This window comes from Pararge aegeria, chromosome 19 (genome assembly GCF_905163445.1).
Source record: "Pararge aegeria chromosome 19, ilParAegt1.1, whole genome shotgun sequence".
Lineage (NCBI taxonomy): Eukaryota > Metazoa > Arthropoda > Insecta > Lepidoptera > Nymphalidae > Pararge > Pararge aegeria.
The window spans coordinates 15,476,043-15,496,580 of NC_053198.1; the positions used below are offsets into that span (position 1 = coordinate 15,476,043).

At 36.2% G+C, this 20,538-nt stretch overlaps 1 protein-coding gene across 1 annotated transcript; it reads right to left on the reverse strand.

Moving 5' to 3' along the window:
- Window positions 1-1,405: 1,405 nt before the first annotated feature.
- Window positions 1,406-20,222, reverse strand: LOC120632034 (flavin reductase (NADPH)). The gene is made up of 3 exons (XM_039901791.1): window positions 19,829-20,222; window positions 16,711-17,097; window positions 1,406-3,591 (listed from the first exon to the last, which is right to left on the reverse strand). The coding sequence occupies exons 1-3, from the start codon at window positions 19,899-19,901 to the stop codon at window positions 3,434-3,436; spliced, it is 618 nt and encodes a 205-aa protein (XP_039757725.1). The 5' UTR covers window positions 19,902-20,222; the 3' UTR covers window positions 1,406-3,433.
- Window positions 20,223-20,538: the final 316 nt, after the last annotated feature.

A 20,538-nucleotide genomic window follows, 5' to 3' on the forward strand; every position in this document is an offset into this window, starting at 1 on the left:
CCTGCGTCACACATAATGGGAATTTGCGTGAGACAGTCAAATGAGACATCTCCTGAGTGAGTGGCCTTGGGGTCATTAGTGTGAGAGAAAGCTTAAACCACTATCAGGGTTGGTTCATTAGGGTGTTAGGTGACTGTGTTAAATCAAACAGCTGTATTAATATAGTTATAGCCACTATTCGTAAAGCTTAACAATCATTTCATTGTAAAGTCAACGTCTCCTGAGGATGCTCCGATTTCGGAGCGAAACGTGCGTCCGAAGGAACATTGCCGAAGATCTGTTTGGTGTGGAGTATAAGGTTCGAAGAAATTCTGAATTACACCATACAGATTCTCCTTATTTCCGTGGAGTATAGGAAATTAAGCTTAATCGTTATAATCTATCATGGATTTCCTCAAAGTAACGCCTGCTTCTATCCAATATCCTATCCAATATTAGTTAGGATTTGACCGACCAAGCTCAATGTCCACCGGATGGTAATTGAAAACCATAGTATAAAAAGAGGAACTCATCACAGAGAAAACATCCTAAAGGTGGCACAGTATATCCCATGAACCTGAAGCGATACCTTAAGCCACATGTGCTTGTAACTAGACCGGGAACGATGCCCTTCAGATCGGAATACAGCAACGCTGCTTCTTGGCGGCAGAAATAAGAAGCACTACCAACTACGTAATTATAAAGGTACAGCATTATAAAAGTAATCTACATAATTTAAATATCTTTCCAAAAAATGGTGTCCCCATTTTTAAAGAAACGTGTTTATTATTTTTAGTTTTTATCAAAGAACCTTGTGCTAAAATTAAAAAACAGGTTTAATTACTATCTTCGGTTTTTTTTGATTATTTTTACCTTCAAATTTAACAATGTTAATATTTTAAGTTTTTATCAGAGCCTTGTGCTAAAATTAAAAAAAAACAGGGTAATTAAAATCTTTGTTTATCGATTCTTTTTTACTTCTGTTAACATAACCGTCTTTACCTGTACATTTATAAAAAAAAACGACTGTATAGCTGTTAACAAGCAAGAAATAAATATTTTCTACATTTTTAAGTCCAAGTAATAAGGAATTTACTTTTCTACATTTCAGTAAAATGTAGATAAATTACCGCACCGACTTAAAAATCTTGTAATATTTATTTGCTGCTTTTTATTTGTTTAACAAAGTCGGCTTTTTTTCATAATTACATAATTATTCTAGAGAACCTCCTCTTTTTTGTAGGTCGGTTAACAAAGGGGCCTTAGTTAAGACTGGCCCAAGTATATACTTAAAAAAAAATTATAAAAATTGAAGGAATGGCATGAGTAAAAGAGAAGTTATAGCTGTACCGTGATGTACCTTTGCCTTTTCCCTATGGGATCGGAGTAAAGAAAAAAAAATGAGTAAAGGAGTTCAAGACTGAAGAAGAGAAAGAATAAAAGTATATTAAAAAGTTCAAATTAGTTGATTTTTGAGTTTTAATGAGTTATGCTACAATTAGAGATACTTGAGAGATTTAAGATAACAATAAGAGATTTATTTTACTTCAAATATAACAATTTGTATATTTCTGTCAAAGAGGCTTATGGTAAGGTAAAAATTGACCAAACGTGAACAAATTTTTTGTTGTATATTTTCGAGTAGACAGTATTTTGTATAAAATATTTTACATATAAAACAGTTCGTATAAAATATTTTACAGCTAAGTTAAATAAGGCAAGTAAGCATATTAATTTAACGTACCTAGGTATATTGTAATCGTAACATAAATACTGATTTTATACTACCAGTAGAGTTAGTACCTATACCTAAGATTTAGATGCTGCGAGAGTACAAATCTTATTAGTAAATCGTAGAGACGTTTCCAGTATAAAATCACTGAAATGTCAAGAGTTTATGAAACTTACTTAGGCAGAGCTGGGAGGTTAAGGGACAACAATAATTAAATATACACGACATTTATTATAGCTACAACGTAACTACAAGCTGTAGAAGAGCTATTGTACGACTTTAAATAGCGTTTCCACTTTTATTGCCAACTCTAAGTTTTCATAGAACGCCGTAACTGAAGACAATTTTTCAATTATTTTAAATGGCCTTTTGAAAATTACTAGGATGACATAGTCGTAATAGTTAGGCAATGTTTTTTCACGCTCTTAAATTTTAAATCACTGCGAGTTATTCTGAGGTTTTGCCACGATTACTAATAAGGCCTTATAGGCGTTGTAGTAGCATTCAGAGTGCTAAGTATGAGATTTTCCACCTACGTTTACTTATTCGATCGCGTGAAAGTTATCTATAATTTATATGGAGAAAGAGCTCCATCTATTGACAGTACAGTTTCCAAGTATACTAACTAGATGGCGCTCCTTCGATACCGTATATCGCGTTTAACTTCCACGCGATAGAATAAGTAAACGTATGTAGAAAATCTTACACTTTACACTATGATATTTGTAAGGTGCTACCAGTTGGAGTGTGACAAAACATTGCGTTACTATTGTAACGTGCGAGTTCAAGTTAATGCAGATGAAAACGTTGAGCACAACGATCCTACATTATTTTGTCTCTAATTTAACCTATATTACCTCTACCTCATTTCACTTATGAATTTATGACAATTACTAAGTTGACAGGGCCAATATAGCCTCCACTTTAGATTCTAATTTCCACACTGTAAATTTAGTTTTATACAAAAATGCGTTAAGAAACTTAATCACAACCAGCAAAAAAAAAAGAAAGTATTATACAAGAAAATTGTTCATATTTTTTATAGACTTCCGTCACACGCGTCCAAAACCTATGAAGTCGACCGAAGATCGCCCACAAGTGCCGCAAGAGAGTGGGAAAGCAACGTATAGGTACTTGTCATTTATATTGTTTGTGTTATAGTTTTACTTTACACACATAATGACAAGTATCACTGTAACTATTAACTTTCGAACTCAAGTATATTTGTGCACGTACTATAAGTTACGCCTGTAATTGAAAATCTATTTGTAAAAAAAACATCTATAAAAATGCGGCCGTCGCATAATAAAAGGGCGCGCGAATATCTTTTTATGTAAAATGAATTAGTGAAAAACGTTTTATTTAATAGTGCGGGTTATATAGTTTAATGAATAAAAGAAATGTATTGTTATCCGTAAAAGTCGATCGCGTCAACAAACACAAATGCCATATTAATTATCGGCGTCCGTTGGTTCTGGCATATACTTTTTTACTTATATTTTTTTGCTGTAACGTCACGAGGATCAGAGTTCAAAACCAGCATCGTGGATGCGTCTATAAACGACAGCATAATTTATGATCAATTTTACGCTACGATAAAACGTACTATTTTTATCGTAAACAAGAAAAAAACTCTCTTTACTTTGTTAAAACTCTGTGTTAAAGAAATGCGTGCGGCTCTTGCGGCAGTCTGCGACCGACTTAACATGAGAAACTGAAAAATCATTGCTGCGGCACGTTACAAAGTCCTATCACAGCCTTGTAGTACTCCTCCTGCGTCAGGGAGTCCACAAGGAACTTGCCCAGGTCGTATTTGGATATGCAGCGACCTGGCGACTTCTCAGGATTGACCTCCACGATGATGTCACGGCTCGGGTCATCTGTGAAACAAAATTATGTTACTACTAGTTCTTGCGTGCGACCTCGTCCGCGTTTATTTGCGAGATGTGTGGCATTCAAGATAGTTTAAAGTTCTTATGTTTAAAAACGGGTGTAGTTTTTAAAGATCTGTTTTGTTTAGGTGAACTCCTTCTAAATTAAATGTCCATTTTGAATGATGATAAAGCTAATGTAACCCACCTCTGTTTCAACCGGCGATTTAACAAAATTTTACAATACAATAGGTGCTATTGCGACTTATCTATTTGACGGCCGATTGGCGCAGTGGGTAGCGACCCTGCTTTCTGAGTCCAAGGCCGTGGGTTCAATTCCCACATCTGGACAATATTTGTGTGATGAACATAAATGTTTTTCAGTGTCTGGGTGTTTATTATATTAGTAAGTAATTATGTATATTATTCATAAAAATATTCATCAGTTATCCTAGTACCCATAACACAAGCTAAGCTTACTTTGGGGCTAAAAGGCGATGTGTGTATTGTCGTAGTATATTTATTTATTTATTATTTATCTAAGTACGATAGTTTAATATATCCCCTCGCGGACTGTAGGTAATAATGACTATTTTAATCTATTAGTACATACTTATTTAGTATCATCAAAAGTTTTCTCAGCGCCCGCCAATTATCATTAAATTATCCATTCAATTAATTTTAAAGGCAAAATTTTGTTACTTTGCGTTACATTACTGCAATTTTCTAAAGTATCTCAATTTTCTTTTAAATAAGATATAAACGTTACTTCGTGAAACTAGCGTTATTTTTTGCGAAGAAATTGTTTAAATCGTCCAGTACTTTCGGAGCCTATTGGGTACAAACAAAAAAATCTTTCCTCTTTATAATATTACTACATGTGGCCCGCGACTTCGTCTGCGTTTGTTTTTGTGTAGTTCTACTGAATTTTTTTAGTTTTATATTCTTAAAAAAAATGCGGGTTTTTAAAAATAAATTTTTCAATTCACAGTAAACAATATCTAAAATGAACTGTCTGATCAGTCTCAGCTCTTTCGTACCTCCGTACCTCCGCAGTCGCGTCGTGCCCACGATCCATACAACTGGGTCGAAATATCGACAAATCCCTAAATATTACCGTTGTATGCACCCGTTGAACTATATTTAAGAAGTATTTATTAAAGTAGTTACGCCAAAATAATAGAACCCCAGTTTATAATAAAAATCCTACTAATATAATAAATGTGAAAGTGTTGATGTCTGATACTCAATCACGCAAAAACGGCTGAAGGGATTTGTATGAAATTTGGCAGGCCTTTTACATGGATAAGAATATAGGTTACCTTTTATCCCGATTCCTTAAGTAGTTCCCGAGGGAAAATTGAAAATTGCTTACGAGCTAAGCCACGGGCAGACAGCTTTGAAATATGGCATGCCTGTCACCTATGCTATGGAAAAGGACATGTACTCTATACCGATCTCTCGAATAGTTTCTGTGGTAGGATCAAAAATTGTTAACGAGCTAAGCTTTAGACCTATTTCTGAAGTCCACGCAGACGAAGTCGCGGATAGAAGCTAGTATTATATAATTTCCAAAATTAAATTATTTCACGTTAGCTTTTAATTATTAAAAGCACTTTTGATACGTAAAGTCTGTCTGTTTGTAGTGACTCTATCAATGGTTCGGAAGGCAAACTCTACAGAAAAAAAGCCCAGAAACAGATGCTCTTCTCTCCATTTTTTTAATTTATTGAAAGCCTCGAAGAGGTACAGTTAAGATGAAGTTCTATAGATAGCTATAGGAGTAGATTTATGCCCCTAAACGAGGTCTATGCCCTGCAGTCACCCTCGCGTAGACGGCCGGAACAGGTCCATTACACAGACGGGACAAAACAATTTATCAGTTAATATCGTTTTGATGAGGATGAAGTCTTAGCTGGAACTGAAATCTGTCAAGTGTTAACAAATGGCCGTTTTCATGAACGTCGAAAAAGGTAAGTATCGTCTACTCCTATTCTTGTTTTATGTTTGAATTAATGTAAAAAAAAAAAAATATGAGCGATTCATGCGCTTTCATCAATTTAGCTATACGAAAAATGAATATGATAATATACAAACACAACTTTTTTTTGACAAAACAGGACCGACATTGTTATGCAATTAAAAGGCAAGAAATAAATATTCTCTACAACATTTTTAAATCGGTGTATCTAAGTAAATAACGAAAGTTACTATCTATAGATCATATACTTCGTAGCAAGAAAAGTTCAAATCGGTTTATACATTACATAAAATATATATATATATATATATACAAACGAATTGAGCACCTCCTTATTTTTTATAAGTCGACTAATAATACCTCACCTTGTGACAAGAATCATAGACAAGTTAGGTTATATGAGTTGACTAGGCAAAATCGATTGGTGAAAGGTAAATGTATGCCTAGGAATCTTCTTTGATTAGGCGTTACTTACCTATGCATTGCCTTGTTCATCGTTAGTGAAAACGGGCATGTGTTAAATGCATACACAATATTATAGTGTTCAGAGGGACATCCATTTTATATCAAACTGTGACTTTGCAGCCAAAGCCTAATTTCGCCAAACAATACCAGTACCAATTCCAGGCAAAATAACGGAACCCTCTGTACGCTAGTTTTACTCGCGCTTGTTTAGTTTTTATTATTCTTATATATTAAGTTACAAGCTACAGCAAAGTTATTTATAATCAAGAGTTTTTTTTTTAACAAAATGTATTTAATTTGAAATCTTTCTTATTCCTTTGACATAAAGATCTAGTAAGGCACTTAACAGGTTCTTGGTGTTGTAATAAAACTTAATTGTTCGTCTATAAGACTTTGACGTCGTCTACATGTCCTTTAAATGTAGAGTGACCTACATCTTCAACAAATAAATAGGTACCTATTAGCTTCTTAATAAGCGTCTAAATCATAATTATCTGGTTTATTTGAAATTAATATCTATTAATACATAGCCATAGAGGCAAATTTATAATATCAATTTTCTTATTAAGCGACATACTATTTTATATTTTATTTCAGGCCGCAATTGTCAGAGTTGCAAGTTCAAATCCTTTCAGTTCCGAAATTTTATATGCATTTTAAAAATTAAATCTGAGATACTATTTGTGTATTTACAATATCAGTAGATTTGGCCGAATACCGATGTATCCACAAATATCCCAAATACGCCAGCCCCAAATGAACATTCTTAAGACTTCTTCCCAAGCTAAGTGATACGGGAATCTAAACGGGGACTTCGGAATTTACTCGAGCACGACATAATGGGGGCAAACTCGCGTCTTGTGAAGTACTCCCACCATACCTGAGCCATGTACGTCAAACGTCTAGGACAGCCGATAAGATTGGTATACAAAATCGATCGTTAGATATACTCGAGCGCGTCAGATAAAGGTAAGGCATATAAGTAAGAAAATTGTGCATTTCAATAATTGTGACTGGAAGAGAGCTGTCGAAAAAAAAACGTCAACTGTAATTTCTCGAGCGCGGTTAATTTCAAAACATACAAATTCCAAAAGTTTCAAACGAGATAAATTGAAAACTGACAGCTATTGAACTATTCTAAACTTTATTAGAATTATTTTATTTTTTTAGTTTTTGAAATTTGTGATTGTAGTCTAATATTTATTTAAATTTTAAATTTTAATATTGTTTTTAATTTTTTTGTATTATTTGCAATTTTAATTTGATTTCAGTTTGTATTGATTTAAGATTTCTTATTTTTTATACAGTATTTTTTTGTTTTTATTTTTATCATTTTTGTCATATGAGTATTTGGCCTGAATTAAAAGCATTTATTATTATACATATTACTATTATCATTCTCTTTCTCCATTTTAAAAACACTTCTTACCTCTCCTCTAGAAATCCTTTCTCTTTCTTAAACACTAAGCTCTCGCGACAGCAGCACGTCTTTGTCAGTAGGGTGAAAACTAGCCACGGCGAAAGCCTCCCACCAGACCAGATCAAAGAAAATTCAGAAATTATAAATTCCCAAATTACTCCTGCCGGAAATAGAACCCGGGACCTCCTACTTAAATTCACAGCGCTCACCGTTGCGCCAGGAAGGTCGTACAATTATAGTGTATAATGTAATTATTATAGCATAATTATTATAGTATAATAATTAATAGCTTCATGGTTCTAAAGGTGGAATGCTCTAACCTTGTGTACCTTTAATGTATATTCCGGCCACTTAAAACACTCATTCAAGAAACATTTCAAACGTGAACCTACTCGTATAACTTGCAATTTATTTTATATTCAAATTGACTATTTATATTTGCATTACTTCTCTAAATACCGATTTTTTTTTTTGGGATAACAGTATTAATAGACCGTAGTAGTACGTACCGAAGCTCGACTCGAAATCGACAGTTTTGTGTGGAGAGGTGACGGAAAATGGTTTGATTACTAATGATTTTCAGAATTGTAATAAATAGCATATAAATAGCAGCGGTCAGATTAAGAACCCATCTATGTGCAGTTATTTTATTTGGTTTAATTTAGTTTAAGAGCGAACCGCAAAACTCCCATATTTACAAACAAATATGCAAACGAATATATTTTTTTTAACACCGAATATTTTTGAGAATAGAATAGAATAGATCTATATAGAATATAGAATAGATCTATTACACGATTTTAATGCAGCAAAGCATGGGGGGGTTGTATCGTTAGAAAATAATTTATTATTATAAAAGCAAATGTTCAATTGTACAGTTGTCACCATCCCTCCTCTTCCCGGGGGGTTGCAAAAACTGGCATGACTTTTATCATTCCGCTATAACCTTGTGTAATAATAGTCCTTCTCACCTAGTGCCAACAATGATGCATCGAAGATGGTAGCGGGCTAACCGGTTTAAGGATATGGCAAGCAGTCCGAACCGCTCAGTTTCCTACGCGGTATCAAACCTAGTTACTAGTACATATTGAAATTTTCCATACTCAGTTTATTTCGAGTTAGTTTTTTTTGCGAGTGCCAGCGAATGAGTAAAGCAAATATTGATATCAAAGTCTACTGACGTATATATTGTGTTAGGGCCAAAACATGCAGAGCTCTACGTCAATCGCATCACAAGGTCAAAACGGCCATATTTCACATATTCTATGAGCCTATCCTCACTAATATTATAAATGCGAAAATGTGTTTATTTGTTTTTCCTTCCTTTGCGCCCTAATTTTTGGCATTGCTTTAGTCGAATAGTTGACTAGGCTACTTTTTATCCCAGCAGCACGGCTATCATGGGCAGAGGACAATTATATCCCCGGGGAAAGGATAACAATTTATCTTCTCCTACAGCTTTATCAAATCTCAGAGCATTGACTCCACTAAGAGTGGAAATTATATCCAAATGATATATTATGTGTAATAATAAACGGAGGTAAACTTCTCCTATTCCATGTTCCCGGGCTTTAGCAGGTTGACACGTTAATTATATCCCTTGTTAGGGGAAATAATCAGGTGATATAATTTTCATATCCCCTGTCAGGGGATATAGTTAACGTCTCCGCCTGCTAAAGTGCTGAAACATGGAATAGGAGAAGTTTACCGCCGTTTATTATTACAGATATAATATTTAGGATATTATTTCTACTTGAGCGCCAATGCTCTGAGAGTTGATAAAGCTGTGGGAGAAGATACATTTTTATCCTTTCCACGGAGAAATAATTGTATTCTGCCCATGCTAGCCGTGCAGGAAACCTAAAGATCTCCACGGGATTTGTAAAAAACCGTAATAAACGTATACGAAGAACGCGGACGACAGCTATGGTTGTGTTACTCAGGAATGAGTCATTCGAGTGTTTCTCTCACTTTCCCGCTCACGGGCTGTATGGCACGACTCCCTTGCATTACTATATCTTTAAAAAATATAATAGTAGTACCATAAGTAATAGTTCAATTCAAATCTCTGGGCACTTGCTAATGAAAACCCTATCCTTGACCAAATACAGCGTAGTAAATGATTTACGCCGAACATCCGGTGTCCAACAAGAAGCATTTCAATGACAGCCAGGGGGAGGCAAACGAAGGCGTGGAAGGCCAAAGGCAACATGGAAGCGGTCTCTGGAAGCGGAAATGAAGGCTTCAAACTTATCTTGGAACACGATTAGGTATGCAGCTCGGGATAGGTCTGGGTGGAAAAGAGCACTTTTGGCCCTATGCGTGGTGCAGGTTTTGAAGGACTCAAAGAAGAAGAAGACCATAAAGGATTACAAAAACGTTGAAATGGTTATGATTTGCTAACTAGAGTAAGTTAGTTTTATGTAAAGGAGAGCCGTAGCTGTGTCAAAGCGCTCATTGTCAGGTTCAAATCCTGTCAGTTCCGTAAATTTTTATATGCATTTTCAATTTATAAAATTGATATTTCCTCCAAGTGCAGGTAAAAACACTATTAAAAATTATTAATATACTTTTAAGTGATTCTGCGAGATATACTCGTAAATATAATTACAAATGCTCAGATTTAACAAGGCCTTCCTTACAAAGGAGTTGAAATCTAATGGAAAATTACGGCGTTAACGCAAGATCGCCAATGAAACATCTGTGCAGAATACTTTTTCCTTTTCTGGAATTCCTACAACAGGTTAAAAAATAAATAATTCGGGTTCATAGTACCGCGCTTTGATGGGAGATCAGAAAACAATTTACCAACCCTCCTCTTACCTCGGGTGTTGTACGAGGCGACTAAGCAAATATAATGGAAAAAGGGGCGACATCGTTCTCTGTGCTACTACTGCATCTGACAGCCAGTTGGCGCAGTGGGCAGCGACCCTGCTTTCTGTATCTAAGGCCGTGAGTTCGATTCCCCCAAACTGGATTTTTTTTTGTGAAATAAACATGAATGTTTTTTTAGTGGCTGGGTGTTTATCTGTATATTATAAGTATTTACGTGTATTACATTCATAAAAATATTCATCAGCTATGTAAGTACCCATAACACAAGCTACGCTTACTTTGGGGCTAAATGGCGATGTGTGTATTGTCGTAGTATATTAATATTAAAGAGCTAAGTAGGAAAATGTTTGCAACCATGAGCTCACTACGGCGCCTACGTTTTGTTCTCCCGATCCCTACCAAAGTTATGTTGGCTCATTCTCTCCTCCTCTCTATTCTAGATTATGCGGACGCAAGCTATCTGAATCTGACTGAGGACCAACTGAACAAACTTGAGCGTCTCCAAAATCTTGCTATTCGGTTCATATTTGGCTTGCGCAAGTATGACCACGTATCTGAATTTCGTCAAAAGCTCAAGTGGCTACCTATTCGCCGTCGCCGGGATCTGCACGTACTTTCGCTTCTGTACTGTGTGTTATTTAATCCCAAAACACCTCCTTACTTGAAGGATAAGTTTAACTTTGTAGGAGCGGCATCTGACTTAAGATCTTGTCGTATGCTGACTTTGAGCATGCCATTCCACAAGACGAAGTTTTATAAGCTTTCCTTCGCAGTTCAGGCTATCGAATTGTGGAATGCTCTCCCTACGAACATACGACAGGCAAAATCGCTTGATATGTTTAAAAATGCAGTTAAAGCTTATTATCTTGCGCAATAAGACGACTGGTTTTTATTTTTATATCACTATTAATTAATATAGCTTTTCAGAATATATATTAGTTTATTATTTTTAAATTTATTTATAAATATTTTATTTTATGTTTTTATTTGTGTATATTTTGTTTATGTATTCGTATGTAGTTATTGGTATGTAGGTTTATAATAATTTTACACCACCTATTTGTTCTCGCTCTTGTTGTCTCCTAATCTTAAGGTTGCCTGGCAGAGATCGCTTTTTAGCGATAAGGCCGCCTTTTGTATTCTACTCCAGTTTTTTTTTTTTTTTTTTATGTTTCTCTCTATTCGTCCTTTATTTTCCTAACTGTGTAGTGGTGTACAAATAAAGAGTTTAAATAAAAAAAAAAAATAATATTATGTGTTCCGGTTGACGTCCGAAGTCCTTTATGAAGAGTACATCGCTTTTTTGCCACGGCATTTCCGTCAGATGTCACTAATTTCGGTCACGTGTCGCGCCACTGACGCCCCCAACAGCTGTTCTGTGAACTAACTACCACAAACCAAAACAAGCCACCCTAATTTGTCATTGTTGCGTCGTCTTTCGACCACGCAAGTTCGTTAGATGTTTTATTATAACATTTTCTCTAAAACTTTTGAGATAGAAGTAAAAAGTTTTTAAAATTAAAATTAAATAATAATTTTTGTTTTTCGTGAAGTAATTAAGTTTTGTAAAATGGATAATATTCCCGCGCCACCGGAGACCGACAATATAGTTCGGTCTGAGAATTTAACGTCGAGTGAAAGTGAAGATTCATCATCAGAAGGACCGCCAACGCCACCGAAAAAACGGCGGCGTAGCGGCCCAGAGCGCCGCAGCCGCTCGCATTCTGCCTCAGAGGAATTGGAACGGAGGTTTGAGTTGCTTTCTCAACAATTGGTGAGTCAAGTTAATAATATTTTGTGTGCCCAATTGGCAATGCCAGAACCAAATTCAACTACTAGGCAATATGCTAGCCCTACTGAGGCAAATACTAGTGTATTACAGGATCCCTTTTCACGACCGCCTGGGAAAATAGAGGATATTTCTGAACTTATTGTATCAATTAAAGAACCAACCGTCTCAAAGGCTAAACCGGAACGAGTTGATAAGATATCCGCTATGCAAAGATTTAATTCCACTGATTGGAATGCCGCACGATATAATGAAGTACAGAAAAAGTATGTGGCGTCTCCCGCTTTCACGGAGTTAAAAGTAAATGAGGAGTTAAGGCGTTTTGAAGATCCTTTCAGCCCTGTTAGATGGTTCCAAATGGAACGTAGTTTTGCGGCATTATCGAATGCATTTCTGGCCCAAAATGAGTTGCTAAATGAAGCCTTGCAATCCATAATGGATTGGTCGACTAAATCTGACACACAAATAACTTCAACTTCTGTGTACGATAAGTTAAAGCAGTTATTTGGCAACGAATCTAACTATAAGGGTATATCACATGATATTTTCCAAATAATATGTGGAAAACGAGCCGAAATTTTGGAATTACGCCGTAAGCAACTTTTAAAGGGCTTAAAGGGAAAGTACATTCGTGAAGATTTAGAAAAAATACCCCCTTCTTCGGAATACATGTTTAGTCCATCGGATTTGTTACAATATCTACAAAAAATTGGAGGTATTGTATTGGAGGTATAAATTACAAAAGCAAAATGCTGAAGCGCGCCCGCATTCACGGGCACGTCAAAAATCCCCAGTACCATCCACATCTGCAGAAAATTCCTTTCGCCCTCAACAAGCCAAGGGTAAACCAGGAAAAAATAGAAAAAGAAATATTGACTCTTCCGATAGGAAGAAAAAAGGGGGGCAAAAAGAGAGCGAAAAAAAAAATAGAAATTCAAGAAGATGACTCGACAAGGTTTTCGGGCGGCTGTCTCAAACTTTATCGAGACAAGTGGGTGCATTTCAAGCCACACAAAACTATTTTAAAGCTAATATCGGGCGCCAGAATTCCCTTCAATCAAGCTCCTCCTTTAGTTCTTCCAACTTCGGAGGTTTTAAAAAAATTTCAAACTCCATCTTCCCAAAGCATGACTTTAGAAATTCAGTGGATGATCAAAAATCAGGTATTAGAACCAGCCCCGCCGACGGCATCATTCATTTCCCCATTATTTATAATACCCAAGAACAATGGAAAGAGCAGAGTCATCTTCAATCTGAAGGCTTTAAATCGTTACATGTTACCGAAACATTTTCGTCTTTTTCATCACCATCAAATGCCAAATTTTTTACAACCGGGCGATTGGATGGTCAAGCTCGATTTAAGCCAGGCCTACTACCATATTCCGATAAAGGAAGATCACCGACGTTATTTACGTATCAGTTACAAAGGTCAGTTGCTACAGATGACTTGCCTGCCATTTGGTTTAGCGGCCGCACCAAGAATGTTCGCTTCTGTGACAAATTGGACGGCCCAAGTATTACGCGACACAGGCCTCCGCCTAGTGGTGTACTTGGACGACTATCTTATTGTCCACCAGTCCGAGAAGATTCTGAGAACTCACGTTCAACTAGCTATCCAATTCTTAACCAACTTGGGTTGGTGTGTCAATATCGAGAAATCGATCACAACACCAAGCAGATCGCTCGAATATTTGGGGGTAAAATGGGACACCGACCTCAACGTAAAGTCCCTACCCCTAGACAAGATAACAAAAGTTCGTCAGATTCTGATCTCTCTCCTAGCATCCGGCAGTTGGACCCTCAAGCAGGCGCAACGCCTCCTAGGGTATCTCAACTTCGCTACCTTCGTCACCCACCGGGGAAGGTTGCATTGCCGTACAATCCAGCGTCACAGCAATTGTCTTCGTCAACATCCACGCAAATCCAGACAGTTTCCGAAAAAGGTACGTGTCGAACTAGAATGGTGGCTACAAAATCTGATACAGACTACTCCGATCCACCCAAAGAGAAGACCGACAAATTACGTAATCACAGATGCATCAGATGTACAATGGGGAGCGCTAGTAAACAACAGCAAAATAACAGGCACGTGGAATCGAAAACAGCAAAAATTCCATTGCAACTTAAAAGAAATGTACGCTGTGATTGCCGCCATCTCAACGAAGGCCTCAACACTCAAAAATTCAACAGTGGTCCTTCAGAGCGACAACAAGACCGTGGTGTCATATATAAAGAACGAAGGAGGAACAAGGTCAGCACTGCTTCTAGACTTGACAAAAGAGCTTTTCAATCTGACGGACAGCCTCAATATTGTACTCCTTCCACATCACCTTCCGGGAGTGTACAATACCGAAGCCGACAAGCTCTCACGCAATCAAATAGGCTCGGAATGGCACCTACAAGAACGAGCAACTTCAAAAATATTCGAACTATGGGGAACACCAAATATAGATCTGTTCGCGTCTCAAAGTGCTCACGTGGTGCAAAATTATGCTACGCTAGACTTGTCCGACTTGAACGCCTGCTTTCACGACGCATTCAGCACTTATTGGAGATACGAACTGGCGTGGATCTTCCCTCCGCCGGGACTTCTTCCCCGCGTCCTACAACACCTCAACTCAGCAGAGGGCAGGTACATAATAATAGCCCCCAAGTGGAAGAAGCCTTTCTGGCGTCCGGATCTAAAGAGCCGTGCACTAACGCGTCCGGTCAAGATACGAAACCTCGGCAAAACACTCGTCGACACGGTGACGGGACGACCGCCATCTCACATAAAGACGCTGAAATTGGAAGCTTGGCTCATTTTGGGTGGGACGCATTGACGGTAGATTGGTCGCATGACGAGAGAGAACTTCTTTTATCATGCTGGAGAACATCTACGCTAAAAACATATGCCCCCATTTGGAGAAAATGGTCAGAATGGTGTTCATTAAATAAGGTAGATTTTCGCCGTCCGTTACCGAAAGATGTAGCTAGGTATCTAGCTAAATTGTATTTGACGGATAATTTAGCTTACCGTACCATACTTGTACATAAATCAGCAATAGCTTCTATTTGTGAAACAATTTCAAATATCAAAATTTCATCAAATAATTTAGTTAAACACATTTTAAAAGCAGTGTCGTTGGCTAGACCGATACCTCCTAAAGTACCTATATGGGATGCAAGAATACTCATTAGGTACTTACAGGAATCAAATCCCAAAATAAATAGTTTATACGAGGTATCTAAGCATACTGCCACAATACTTTTGTTGTCATCTTGTCGACGTGTTCATGATCTCACACTTTTACATTGTGATCCAGAGCATTTTATAGATAGGGATAGTTTGATAACGTTGCATCCCGTATTTGGTTCTAAAACCGATTCCGCTACATTCCAGCAATCAAGCTGGACATTCAAGGCTTCTCCTGATAGAAATACTGATCCACTTTTTTGGCTCAGAACTTTAATTTTGGTATCAAAAAATTTTAGAGCTTCTATGACTAACTTATTCATTACCACTCGTGAACCATACAAACCAGCTACTCCAACTATTATTGGGGGTTGGGTTAAGAAGCTTTTATTAGAAGCCGGTATCGAGGCTACACCAGGTAGCTTTAGATCCGCAGTTTCGTCCTTAAATTGGGTTGAAAAATATTCTATAAATGATATTCTATCTAAAGCAAACTGGAGACATGAAAATACATTTAGGAAATTTTATCATAGAGAGATTGATAGAAGGGAAAAAATTAATAATAGTACAGTACTTACAAAGTCCCTGTCACAACATTCCTCTGTATCAAATTAAATTTACAGTAAATTGAATATTAAAATTATTGTGTACTGTATTATTGCGTATGTGATTATTTATTTTTGATTGAGTATTTTTAGCATCTAGCAACTAATGTTAATAGTTCCTATAACTGCTAAAAATAATTCTACTAATTAATCATTAAATAAAAGCTTTTATCATGAATTTATAGTTATCATGAATTAAAGATGTACTTATCACATTGTTGCGTTTTTATTTTCACAAGCCACCAGGAGATAACAAACAGATCTCTTCATAAAGGACTTCGGACGTCAACCGGAACACATAATATAGAAATTTTACCTTTAAATAAAAGTTTCCTAAGACGTCCGAAGTCCAAATAATGTCTTCCTGGTGATACCATTCTGTATACGCATCATTATGAACAGAACAATGACAAATTAGGGTGGCTTGTTTTGGTTTGTGGTAGTTAGTTCACAGAACAGCTGTTGGGGGCGTCAGTGGCGCGACACGTGACCGAAATTAGTGACATCTGACGGAAATGCCGTGGCAAAAAAGCGATGTACTCTTCATAAAGGACTTCGGACGTCTTAGGAAACATAATACAAATTTTATTTAAAGGTAAAATTTCTATATTAATATTATATTATATTAATATCTACTGCGTTAACCAACCCGTCTGCCTAGCGTAGTAATTGGGGGAAGCCTTAAACCAGCAGGGGACTGTTAAAAGATATATATGAAGAACCTGTTCTTATCTGCACTGTACTGTCATAAAAAGTATCGATAAGTTGCACTCTAAAGAGTCCAGCACACAATCGACTTGTCAAATCAGAAAGTTAAAAGACTTCGGAAAACCATAAAGAACTAAAAATATAACTTACCAGAAATATGAGGCGAAAAAACGGCAATCCAATTAAGACCACTCTCCTTCAGTTCAATAAACATACGTTTATGATCTTTTGTCACCTCCACAAATCTTGGCGGTACCTTATCCATCTCATAAAACAAGAAAGCTGATATACACGCAGAAACATTCTTGACGTTCTTCGCTCTCATGCCTTCCACGATGTTCTTAGTCCCCTCTGACATATCCGATGTGGGGTCCAAGCTGCCTCTAGTGCCTATAGCGATGACCACTCCATCCGTGCCTTCGATTGCGTTCATGACTGAATCCGGTTCAAGAAAGTCCCCTTGGAAAACATCAACTTTGTCCTTGATGTCATCAGGTAGCCTGGATGGATCGCGTACGAAGGCCCGGACTTCTAAACCTGGTGAGGAATGATGGGTATTTAAACTGATTTGTAATTGTTTCTAATTTATTTTATCGATAGTTGTTAGAGCCAGCAAGAAACCCGGTTGCGTCTGTTCAAAATAAATCCGTTATTATTATATTACTAGCTGTTGCCCGTGACTTCGTCTGCGTATGATTTCGTTTTTTGAATTTAGTTGTAGTTCTAAAAAAAATTATAGTATTCAGCAGGCTTAAATGAGGGGTTTACTGCTGTCCGCTGAGGAGTTCTGTCCTCTATCTCCAACCAAATTTATCAGATCTACGCAAAGTTTGGGCAAAATTAAATACATATTATAACCTGTAAAGTACAAAAATAATTATTTAAATCGGTTATAATTTGTCGGAGTTATGTTGTAAAATCGTCAAACACTTTCATCCCCTCTCCCAAAGTAACCGAGCTTAATGTCGGGATAAAAAGTATCCTATATTACTTCTAACACTTCCAAGAATATGTGTACAAAGTTTCATGAGTTCGGTCCAGTAGTTTTTGCGTGAAAGCGTAACAAACAAACTTACATTGACATTTATAATATTAGTAGGGATAGGGATAGGGAAGTAGGGATAGGGATAGGGATATGGATATATGATATATAATATATTTGCAAGTGTTAATTAGCATATATAATATCAAATAATGTTGCACATAGATTCCCATGTTAGGCTTATTACTCCAGCCACTAAATGAACTGAGATGGCTGAAATGTATACAGTAGTACGAATGTATCCCTCAGGAATAAAGGTGGTCTATGAAGTTCTGGAATGACCTTCATAGCTTGAAGTAAAGAGTATACGGCGGTGACGGCTGATTGAGGGTAGACAGCGACAGCCCTGACAGCCCGCGTAACGATCGCTATTATTCTGTGACGTCCATCCCTACAGTGTTTTTCTTATACGAGTAGACAGTTTTCAGTTTATTAAGTTCTGAGTGAATGGGTATACGTGATGTCACCGCTACCTGTTGCTGTCAACCATCAATCAGCTGTCACAGCTGTAAAGTATGATGAACCTTCCTCACGGAACTCCTTAGTTTAAAGTTATCATGATAAAGAACTTATGTGATGAACCTGGGCTAGTGAAGAAAATATGTGTTTTGTTAGAAAACAACATTTATACTAGTTGTCTCAATACATACCACAAATTCATTGTGTACCAAACACAAGGTACATCATAAAATAACAGGATAGATCATTTAAATGACAAGTCAACAGCTATATCAGAGACTGGCAAATGTTTTGAAGCTAAAAATTAGTTCCAGGTGGTTTAAAATATAGTAAACATTCAATCTCTTCTCATTATCCCTAAAATTATTGTTACCAGTGGCGTTTACTTCATAGTTGTACAAAACCACCGCTTACGGCTTACCCTCAAAATTTTGTTTAACTCATAAAGGCAAAGGATTTTTCCATTTTACACCATCTTCCTGCTTCATGCATACCCTGGTCAAAAAACCTTTGCACGCCACTGATTGGTACATAAATCAATCGCTGCTTTGTCATCATTATCATAGCCATCCCACAGCTGGGAACATTCCCTCTTTCATAGGATAGAGGGTTCTAGAGCGTGAACTCGCAAGTTAAACATGCTCCCCAATACACTGCAGTGTACACTGCACACTGTCAATTTCATTACTTCAGGCTTGTACTGAGCATTTTTACCAGAATAACCTTATATTTGACCATTATTAAACCAAGCCGGAATCGAACCTAGGACCTTGTGATCTTTAGGTGAACATGCTACTGCATACTACTAGACCAATGAGGCAGTTATAATAAGGAAATTAGAAGTTTAATCAAATTAGATTTTTAACTATTCACACAGACAGTAATGAATAAAAACAAAGCAAATTAATTTATTTATGATAATTTCCTACTTTCATAAATACATTAGCTGTATAATGTTACCTTTGTACTTTGACAAAATAAATACCTAACGGTATGGGAATTCAAAAAAATTTGATCACAATTGCCAAATATATAAGGTGATCCTAAATAAGTTTTTACAGACATTTGAATTGTTTGTACATCTTTACTTCATTGTGAAGTGGTCATTGTACTAAAGCAAAAATGGTTTATTTTTAATGAAATTATGAATCTAGTAAAACACTACTTAGTTCTTATGTTTGAAAATCCATAAATTTTACAAGGAATACAAAGATAAGTCTCTATGATATATATCTGAAAAAATGCTGAACTGATCTTGATAAAATATTGGCAACTAATTAATTCTGATTCAGAATTGTAATAAGAAGCCAGGAGCATGTCAAATATACGAATATCTTTAACGGTGCCCAACAGTGGGACTTTAATAAGTGGATAATAATAATAGTCTCATAACAAAAAAATGCGAAAGTATGTTTGTTTCCTGTCCTTACTAAGCTAAGTCCTTACAAACTAAGCAACTAAACAACTTTAGTTTTGGCAGACTTAGTTGATACGACAGATATTGCCTACATAGGCTGCTTTTGGTACTGAAAAACATCAAATTCTCAAAGATGGATTTCATGAACATTCGTATTACACCAAATATAGTCCTTCCTTCACGTCGTAATAAAGCATCCAATCGGCTCATTCACCGCAGCTATGTATTAAATAAATGTTCAAACTTTTCCCTATAAAAAATGAATATTGAAAAAGGAATAAATGAAAGCTCTGTCTTACGAAACTTATTTATCTGTGTTTAAAGATTTTGGTAAATTATTTCTAAATTACCTTTTTTTAATGCCGCCTCCACAGCGCAAAGGCCGGTCATGCCGGTAGCACCAAATATCACGATTTTCTTCATAATTTCAAAACTTTTTTATACGTCGATACGCTTCGCACAACCGTTCACAACTGCGGTGAATTTAATTCGGACTGTATTATCGCCTCTGATCGATTATGAAGAAAGGAATGGATTAGATTAAAGTTATCTTAGTAAACTGATAAAACCTGGATTCTTTAATTCGTATTAAATGTTTGAAATTCGATCAAAGAAAATTCATCTAATCTTGTGTGTTCTTTAAATTAAAAGCAAGTTTCAATTGCCGCTGAATTAAATGAATAAATTAACTTTCGACCTAGGTAAAAAAATATTTGGTACGAGAGTCAAACAAGGAAAAGGAAGACACATGGTGTACCGTGTAGTGTAAATTATTTATATGAACATCTTTCAGTCACCCTTTTTAATTATAAACTATTTGCTTCCCTGTTGCTCTTATGAACATTTTCTTAGGAAAGACAAGGATCGACTTTATGAATTTCATCCAACTAGACCTCATTTGGACATCTTAAACGAGTCATATTATAGTGTGACCAGTGGTTGATAAAGAGTTAACAGAAAAAAATTAACAAGTTTATTCAAAATCTTAATAAATAAAAATAATGACTGCATAAATCATTTTCAGAAGTTTTAATACATTTGAAATTGTAAATTTATAAAG

What these genes read in the sequence shown, in the direction of transcription:
- LOC120632034 (XM_039901791.1), bottom strand. Translation starts at nt 19,901, where the DNA reads ATGAAGAAAATCGTGATATTTGGTGCTACCGGCATGACCGGCCTTTGC. An exon ending in GGAGGCGGCATTAAAAAAAG is followed by an intron (nt 17,098 to 19,828) that starts GTAATTTAGAAA and finishes ATTCCTCACCAG; the next exon opens with GTTTAGAAGTCCGGGCCTTC. An exon ending in TTTTTCGCCTCATATTTCTG is followed by an intron (nt 3,592 to 16,710) that starts GTAAGTTATATT and finishes TTTGTTTCACAG; the next exon opens with ATGACCCGAGCCGTGACATC.